The 9,609-nt window shown below is 41.5% G+C and overlaps 1 protein-coding gene across 3 annotated transcripts; it reads left to right on the plus strand.

Annotated features, from left to right (window-relative positions):
• Positions 1-2,893: 2,893 nt before the first annotated feature.
• On the plus strand, positions 2,894-9,275 carry LOC129823082 (nucleoside diphosphate kinase 3-like). Of its 3 annotated transcripts, none has more exons than XM_055881834.1 (5): positions 2,894-2,983; positions 5,783-5,913; positions 6,194-6,295; positions 6,462-6,574; positions 6,881-9,275. In XM_055881834.1, the coding sequence occupies exons 2-5, from the start codon at positions 5,899-5,901 to the stop codon at positions 6,996-6,998; spliced, it is 348 nt and encodes a 115-aa protein (XP_055737809.1). In that variant the 5' UTR covers positions 2,894-2,983; positions 5,783-5,898; the 3' UTR covers positions 6,999-9,275. The 3 variants fall into 3 exon arrangements, with proteins under 3 accessions (XP_055737809.1, XP_055737799.1, XP_055737790.1); XM_055881824.1 differs by lacking the exon at positions 2,894-2,983 and adding an exon at positions 3,083-3,438; XM_055881815.1 differs by lacking the exon at positions 2,894-2,983 and adding an exon at positions 3,519-5,190.
• Positions 9,276-9,609: the final 334 nt, after the last annotated feature.

Below are 9,609 nucleotides of genomic sequence, written 5' to 3' on the forward strand. Positions count from 1 at the left end.
CAAAAGTCTGTTATATGCAAATAACAGGATTGGGTTGTGCAGCTGACAATAGTGGCTCGCTCAAAGAATTTGTTCTTTGCATGCCCCCAGGTAAATGTAGGCTTTTGCAGAGAAGGTTTGTATTGTTACTCCACGACATAATATGTTATCACGACTCTATTAAAAGGACATTCTATACAAGGTGTCACTTCATTCGTGCTATTTGATGGGAACTAGCCCGTCCCCCTACACCACTCAAGTTTGCTCTTTCAGGCTCACAAGTCAGGCCCACAAAGGCAACAAGAAAAATGTTGCCTTATTGCTGCTCTGGAATTTGATCTCACAGACCTTCCTTTGGGGATCAACCAGAGGTTGTGAGTTAAAATCCTTACAAGAGCATGCCAACTTACTTTTGTTGCCTTGAGAGAACAATGTTGAGATGGGGTTCCGGAAGGACATTAGACAGCAAGGGAAATTGGATTATAAAATGTTAGGTTATAGCAACTGGTATTGAGAAGGAGTGCTGATCTACGATCAAATCAACCCCTGTCCATATAATCTTATTCCAGAGAGAACTAATTCAGTATGATCTAGGCAAAGGTGATCGTAGAACAGTACTCCTCTGTATGCATTTCTGTCTCAGGCTAAGAATGCTGAACTGGAATCAGTTACCCTGTGGATGTATTTCAAGGCCTACCTTCAAACGCAGTGCCTCTTTGTTTGACATCATGGGAAAATAAAAAAAAATCAGCCAAGACCTCAGAAAAACAATTGTAGACCTCCACAAGTCTGGATCATCCTTGGGAGCAATTTCCAAACGCCTTAAGGTACCACGTTCATCTGTACAAACAATAGTACTCAAGTATAAACACCATGGGATCACACAGCCATCATACCGCTCAGGAAGGAGATGCGTTCTGTCTCCTAGAGATGAACATACTTTGGTGCGAAAAGTGCAAATCAATCCGAGAACAACAGCAAAGGACATTGTGAAGATGCTGGAGGAAACAGGTACAAAAGTATCTATATCCACAGTAAAACGAGTCCTATATCAACATAACCTCACAGGCTGCTCAGCAAGGAAGAAGCCACTGCTCCAAAACCGCCATAAAAAAGCCAGACTACGGTTTGCAACTGCACATGGAGACAAATATCGTACTTTTTGGTGAAATGTCCTCTGGTCTGATGAAACAAAAATATAACTATTTGGCCAAAATGACCATCGTTATGTTTGGAGGAAAAAGGGGGAGGCTTGCAAGCCAAATCACACCATCCCAACCGTGAAGCACGGGGGTGGCAGCATCATGTTGTAGGGGTGCTTTGCTGCAGGAGGGACTGGTGCACTTCACAATATAGATGGCATCATGAGGGAGGAAAATGATGTGGATATATTGAAGCAACATCTCAAGACATCAGTCAGGAAGTTAAAGCTTGGTCGCAAATGGGTCTTCCAAATGGACAATGACCCCAAGCATACTTCCAAAGTTGTGGCAAAACAGCTTAAGGACAACAAAGTCAAGGCAGTGGAGTGGCCATCACAAAGCCCTGACCTCAATCTTATTGAAAATGGGCAGAAAGTGGGCAGAACTGAAAAAGCGTGTGAGAGCGAGGCCTACAAACCTGACTCAGTTACACCAGCTCTGTCAGGAGGAATGGGCCAAAATTCACCCAACTTATTGTGGGAAGCTTTTGGAAGGCTACCCGAAACGTTTGACCCAAGTTAAACAATTTAAAGGCAATGCTACCAAATACTAATTGAGTGTATGTAAACTTCTGACCCACTGGGAATGTGTTGAAAGAAATAAAACTTGAAATAAATCATCCTCTCTACTATTATTCTAACATTTCACATTCTTCAAATAAAGTGGTGATCCTAACTGACCTAAGACAGGGAATTTTTACTAGGATTAAATGTCAAGAATTGTGGAAAAACTGAGTTTAAATGTATTTGGCTAAGGTGTATGTAAACTTCCGACTTCAACTGTATATATATATAAATATATATACACTGTATGAAATGATATGATTAACCATGAAATGTAGATTAAATATTTGTGAAATTAAAACTGCAGAGAAATACAGTATATATATATATATAAACAAAATGTAGTGGAGTACTTAAAATACATTTATGTTAAGTAATTCACACCACTGGACTTGAAAGTAACACCTCAATTACCTCGACTGATCGGTACCCCCTGTATATAGCCTCGCTGTTGTTATTTTACTGATGATTTTTTATTATTGTTACTTTTATTTCTTATTTTTTACTTAACACGTACTTTTCTTAAAACTCAATTGTTGGTTAAGGGCTTGTAAGTAAGTAATTCACTGTAAGGTCTACACCTGTAGTATTTGGCGCATGTGACAAATACAATTTGATTTGTTACACATGAAAACATGTTGTGAACCTGGTGTGACATTATTGAAACTATGCGGACACCTAGTGGACATCAAGTGGAACTACACCACACACACTATAACCCTAAAACAGATGGGATGCTTTATATACATTGCTCTTTTTTATTAGACACTAATATATATGTCCAATAAACAGACATTCAAAAGTCGGAATGTAAAGCACAAACGACTGGAAAGTTCTTCAAAAGCAGCTGTAGTGAGTCAAGGATCTTGAGGTTACCTGAAATAGGTCAAAGCATATATTACATTGAACTCAACATCTTCGACACAGACAGAAGTTACCTGCTATATTTGGGCAACAGGATTAACACAGAGGGAACTTGGCAAAATACAATGTATGTTTCTGTATTACGAGTAGGCTGGTATATACAGTATCATCGGTAACAATTGTGTACAAGCCACCTAGCTAATAAAATATTGGCGCTAGCAGTCATTATTTAAGTTACACGTTAACCATAGCAATAGCCTAATTGGGGCGCAGTAGAGTTCACTGGCCGAATGCCGACACACCGGAAATAATAACTAAAACATTAAACGAGAAATTGTGGAGGCTAACAGAATGAATTTTTCGGGGATAAACGTGGTGAGTGAAACACGTAATTACATAGCACACTCCCTACCCGGTATCCTATTCCGCCGCTATACAACTTTGTATGCGTTATTTGTTGGCAACCTTGTTATTTACGAAGATTTTGGAACAGATTCCACTTGGAACGTTCCACAAATTATACCAACCAGGGTCAAATTGACATGTTTGGACTGCAACCGTTGTCTCCATTGACATTCCATGTTAATACATGGCGGTATCTTATGGAGCTCGGAAGATGTTAGGTAACTTGGTGAAAGGTATCAGTAGCTTCACTCGGCTGAATTATGGCCTGCATCACTCCCCACACCCACCTTTCGCACACTACTTCCTGGCTGCATTCTGAAGATACGTGAAACTATAGGACTTTCTTCCTTATTTTCACTTTTTCACCGTGGATGATGCAACGATGATTTTACTCTTGACTATATTGGCAAGTGTTTTCCAAACAGGTTGGTTGCACGTATTATGGTTTTATATGACATTTCCTCAATTTCATATTGTTGATTTAAGTTAAATACATTGCATATGTTCGATACTGGTTTGCTTGCAGCAGACTGGCGGTAGTGGTTAGTACTCGCAGCTATAGTCATTCAAGTTTTCACCTGACACTGTAGGCCTACATATTATGAACGTAGCAGAAGGTTCAGAGTTATTTTGCGAATGGAGTGGGACTCTGACTATTGCCTTGTGACATTTGTGTGATCGTCGATCGATTGCTGTTTCGTAAATTGCCAATATTGGAGGGCCAGGGTAGAAGTTCAAGCCGGTTTTAATCATAGCCGCTGTCAGATTGGCTTTTTCATAGGCTACATTATCATTCAAATGCGTTGATAGCCTATTTATCGTCACTAGAAGTTGTCTTTATAGTGATTTCCTATGTCTACGCGTCGGAGTTATAATGCTGCATTCAAAACAACTGGGAACTCGGAAAAACGAGCTCCGAATTTTCGACCTGAAGATCACTGAGGTCATGATTTAACCTCGTTTTCCCCCGTGTTCCCAGTTGTCTTGAAAGCACCACAAGTAACAGAGGAAACGGGTGGTCACTAGTTACCACAGCCGCAAAGTAATAAAGCCCGCCAATTTCTTTAATTTACCTTCTTAAATTTTGATTGTCAACATAACCCTTAAACACACTGCTAACCTTATTCCTAACGTTAAATGAAGCACATTTTTGTTTTTATGGTACAGCCTCATTTTGACTTTGTGGCTGTGGTAACTAGTGGAAACCGAGAAACGCTTTCACAAAAACATGCACATATCACGTGATCGTGCCAGCTGTACCCAGATAGGAAGAGGAAGAGAGTGGCCAAACTCGGCGTAAAATCTGTCTCCCTCCAGCAGGTGGTGTAGTTTTACCCACCAAGCAAGGAGTTTTTGAATGGAGGTCAATGAGTGTGTCGAAATTTGGTCAACAAAAAATTGAATGGCTTATTTGGTCGAATACGTTTTGTAATGCACACATTGTTTTGAGTGTACTGATATAAGTAGGACACGTGATATCCAGGCAACTTTGAGAAAAAACACTTTTATATCGGAGTTGTCGCGAGGTGGCTATGCATATTCATATCATGAGGCTAGTAGCATAGCATCTCTTCATTGGATACGGATGGTTGACATCGACAACCCTCGTCGAATATTACAATAATGAGATGTGTCCACCAATCCAAAGAAAGGATAGGCGGGAGCTAGTCAGCCCGCCGTTCTTCTTTGTGGACAATGACTCCAATTGTTAGGGCGGAGAGACATGTAATTTTGTCAGTATACCCATAATCTTTGCTGTAGCATAGTTAGAACAATTCCATCAAGGACACTGTATCCAGTTTCACTATTTGCCACAAAGTCAAAATTGTCTAGGCCTACAGTATATCAAAACAATTAATGAAAACAAAATTGTGCTTTTTGGTCTTCATTTAAGGTTAGGCATAAGGTTAGTAGTGTGGTTAAGGTTATGGTTATGTAATCAGATTTTAATAAGAGAAATTGTAGTATTGTGCGGGGTTTATGTCTTTGTGGGCTGTGTTAACTTGGGAACCAGGCGCCGGTGACGCTAGCAATCTGATTTGTTGGTCGCACTCACTCAAGAGCACCACGGCGCAAGCGAGTCTATGATATGGGACGAAGAAAACGGCCATTGCCTGTTCAGCAGGAAAAAATTGAGGATTTGGAGGCAAAACATGCACGAATTGAGGAATCTGATGGTAAGGTGCTATTTCATATTTCACGCAAGCCAAAATGTATGGTTTTTCAAGCAACACTTTATGGAAGGTGTTGCGGGGGGGGGGGGGGGGGGGTGTAATCCGACACCTGCTCAACCCAACAGTTAACTAAATCCTCTCTAGAACATATTCAATTGGCCATGAGATATTGTAGTAATAGTCACATCGTAGATGTGATATTTTATTGCTTGTACTTGCTTGGACTTATATTAGGTGTATAACACATGAGTGTTAAAAAAAAGAATTTGTCACACCGGATAGGTGCAGTGAAATGTTTTGTTTTACGGAGTTAGCGATGGTAGTATGGTAACCCGAATTTGCTCCGGGGGGAAGTGCCTTGCTCATTCAAACCAGCAACCTTTCAGTTACTGACCCAACGCTCTAGCTGCTAGGCTACCTGCCACCTTAACAGATGTGTACGTTTGCCATAATCAGTGGGCTAGATGGATTTTCCACCATATTGCTCACACACCCCAGCTGCCTATTTCAAATCTACGAGGTATGGCCAATCAACACATGTCATAGGCTAGGGGTTGATTTGGGACTGGACATGATGGTCATGCTTTCGTCCTAGGATGGACGGGTGTCAACGAGCACAGCTTCATAGCTGTGAAACCGGATGGTGTGCACCGGAGGCTAGTGGGAGAGATCATCCAGCGCTTTGAGAAAAAGGGCTTCAGATTGGTGGGAATGAAACTAGTCCAGGTAAGAGCACACACACCATGATGCACATCCATCAAACACGCGAGGAGAAGGAGGAACCACTTCATTAGATGGCTTATTAACATAGTTTACAACACTTGTACACCATCTTTCAAAACAAACAGGCAATAATCGGCCTTTCCAGAGCAGTGTGAAGGGGGTTACTGTAGAATTGTTGTCAAATATATTTAAATAAAATATGTGATTTATGTTTGAAAGGGGCTTATGATATACTGTCTGTGTTTGATCTCTCTGTTGTGATGTGGGTGTGTGTGTTCGCCAGGCATCCGAGGATCTCCTGAGAGAGCACTACGGGGACCTGAGAGACAAACCCTTCTTCAATGGATTGGTGCGCTACATGAGCTCTGGACCCATCGTTGCCATGGTGAGATAGCATGCATACTACTACATACACAGCTACCCTCTCCCGCTCAAGACATTTTACATATTTTATTATGGTTTACACAATTTTAACGGTTACTGGTTATCCACGTTAATGTGCACATCCCTGTTGTGCAATTGTTCATCTAGGTGTGTATATGTGTGTTTAGGTGTGGCAAGGTCTGGATGTGGTGAAGATGTCTCGCAAGATGCTGGGAGAGACCAACCCGGCAGACTCCCTACCAGGAACCATCAGAGGAGACTACTGTATGGAAGTGGGCAGGTAAAGTGTTTCTGTGTATTGTGTAGCTGGTGTGAAATGGCTAGCTAGCGGGGTGCGCGCTGATAGCGTTTCAATCGGTGAGGTCACTTGCTCTGAGACCTTGAAGTAGTTGTATTCCTTGCTCTGTAAGGGCCTTGGCTTTTGTGGAGCAATAGGGAACGATGATTCGTGGGAGGCAGTTGTTGATGTGTGCAGAGGGTCCCTTGTTCGATCCCAGGTAGGGGCGAGGAGAGGGATGGAAGCAATACTGTTACATGTGTTATCATCAGTGACCATGAAATTATATCTTGACTTTCTGTGTTGTAGGAATGTGATCCATGGCAGTGACTCTGTGGAGAGCGCTCAGAGAGAGATCTCTCTGTGGTTCAGGCAGAATGAGCTACTGTGCTGGGAGGACAGCAGCGGACACTGGATCTACGAGTGACACACACACACCACTTGTAGACCACCTAAGTGCCTTCAGAAACTATTCACACCCCTTTCCTTTTTCCACATTTTGTTTTTCCAAGCGGGATTGAAATTGATTTAATTCTCTTTTTCTGTCAACGGTCTACACAATACTTTGTCAAAGTGAAAGAAATTCTAACATATATACAAATATCCATGAAAAATAGAACACTAATATATCTTTGATAAGTATTCATACCCCTGAGTCAATACATGTTAGAATAACCTTTGGCAGCAATTACAGCAGTTAGTCTTTCTGGGTAAGTCTCTAAGAGCTTTGCACACCTGGATTATACAATATTTGTACATTATTCTTTTGAAAATTCTTCAAGGGCTGTCAGGTTGGGTGTTGATCATGCTAGACAGCTATTTTCAAGTCTTGCCATATTTTCAAGCTGTTTTAAGTGAAAACAGCAACTAGGCCACTCAGGAACATTCAATGTTGTTTTGGTAAGCAACGCCATTGCCTTCAGAAAGTATTCACACCCCTTTTTCCACATTTTGTTGTTACAGCCTGAATTTAAAATTGATTAAATTGAGATTGTGACACTCCTACATGCAGTATCCCATAATGTCAAAGTGGAATTGGGTATATTTTATATATATACACTGCTCAAAAAAATAAAGGGAACACTTAAACAACACAATGTCAATCACACTTCTGTGAAATCAAACTGTCCAATTAGGAAGCAACACTGATTGACAATACATTTCACATGCTGTTGTGCAAATGGAATAGACAAAAGGTGGAAATTATAGGCAATTAGCAAGACACCCCCAAAAAAGGAGTGATTCTGCAGGTGGTGACCACAGACCACTTCTCAGTTCCTATGCTTCCTGGCTGATGTTTTGGTCACTTTTGAATGCTGGCGGTGCTCTCACTCTAGTGGTAGCATGAGACGGAGTCTATAACCCACACAAGTGGCTCAGGTAGTGCAGTTCATCCAGGATGGCACATCAATTCGAGCAGTGGCAAAAAGGTTTGCTGTGTCTGTCAGCGTAGTGTCCAGAGCATGGAGGCGCTACCAGGAGACAGGCCAGTACATCAGGAGACGTGGAGGAGGCCGTAGGAGGGCAACAACCCAACAGCAGGACCGCTACCTCCGCCTTTGTGCAAGGAGGTGCACTGCCAGCGCCCTGCAAAATGACCTCCAGCAGGCCACAAATGTGCATGTGTCAGCATATGGTCTCACAAGGGGTATGAGGATCTCCTCTCGGTACCTAATGGCAGTCAGGCTGTAACGACTTTGCCGAAGAGGAAGAAAACCACTCTGGGATTTCACCACGAGGCCAATGGTGACTTTACACAGTTACAGCGTTAAATGGCTGTGATAGGAGAAAACTGAGGATGGAGAAACAACATTGTAGTTACTCCACAATACTAACCTGAGTGAAAAGAAGGAAGCCTGTGCAGAATAAAAATGTCAAAACATGCATCCTGTTTGCAATAAGGCACTAAAGTAAAACTGCCCAAAGTTTGGAAATTAACTTTGTCCTGAATACAAAGAGTTAGGTTTGGGGCAAATCCAACACAACGTATCACTGAGTACCACTTCATATTTCCAAGCATGGTGGTGGCTGAATCATGTTATGGGTATGCTTCTCATCAGCAAGGACTAAGGAGTTTTTTAGGATAAAAATACATTAAATAGCTAAGCACAGGCAAAATCCTAGAGCAGAACCTGGTTCAGTCTGCTTTCCAACAGACACTGGGAAACAAAGTCACCTTTCAGCAGGACAATGACCTAAAACACAAAGCCAAATATACACTGGAGTTGTTCCTGAGTGGCCTAGTTACAGTTTTGACTTAAATTAGCTTGAACATGTATGACAAGACTTGAAAATGGCTGTCTAGCAATGATCAACAACCAACATGACAGAGCTTTTGTAATTTTAAAAATAAATTGTGCAAATATTGTACAATCCAGGTGTGCAAAGGTCGTAGGGTCCCGATCAGAGTTAAGCAGGCTTAAATGGTACGTAATTCACTTTTTATGCACTTTTCTCTATGCTTATTCTGACCTTAAATCTTAAAGGAAAACTCCCCCGAAAAACAAATGTTTTGGTATTTGGTTAATTAGTGCATTGCTGATCTAGTCCCAAAACATTTTGCATGTCAGCAATCAAGTTTTCAAGATGTCTAACTTTGAAAATACAGACATCTGACCCGTATGATGCATTTAGCATTATTTGATGCAAAACACAGATGTTTCATGAGATGAGATGAAATAAAAGATCCCTGTATTGTTCCATACAGCTTATTTCTCTCAAATGCTGTTCACAATTTTGTTTACATCCCTCTTATTGAGCATTCCTCCTTCGCCAAGATAATCCTTCCACCTGACAGGTGTGGCATATCAAGAAGCTGATTAAACAGCATAATTATTACACAGGTGCACCTTGTGCTGGGGGCAGTAAAAGGCCACTCTATAATGTGCAGTTTTGCCGAACAAAACAACGCCACAGATCTCTCAAGTTTTGAGGGAGTGTGCAATTGGCATGCTGACTGCAGGAATGACCACCAGAGCTGTTGCCAGATAATTGAATGTTAATTTCTCTACCATAAGCCGCCTCCAACCTCGTTTTAG

The sequence above is a fragment of the Salvelinus fontinalis genome, chromosome 2, assembly GCF_029448725.1.
Source record: "Salvelinus fontinalis isolate EN_2023a chromosome 2, ASM2944872v1, whole genome shotgun sequence".
Classification (NCBI taxonomy): Eukaryota; Metazoa; Chordata; class Actinopteri; order Salmoniformes; family Salmonidae; genus Salvelinus; species Salvelinus fontinalis.

What these genes read in the sequence shown, in the direction of transcription:
- LOC129823082 (XM_055881815.1), top strand. Translation starts at nt 5,103, where the DNA reads ATGGGACGAAGAAAACGGCCATTGCCTGTTCAGCAGGAAAAAATTGAG. An exon ending in ACGAATTGAGGAATCTGATG is followed by an intron (nt 5,191 to 5,782) that starts GTAAGGTGCTAT and finishes CTTTCGTCCTAG; the next exon opens with GATGGACGGGTGTCAACGAG. An exon ending in TACTGTATGGAAGTGGGCAG is followed by an intron (nt 6,575 to 6,880) that starts GTAAAGTGTTTC and finishes TCTGTGTTGTAG; the next exon opens with GAATGTGATCCATGGCAGTG.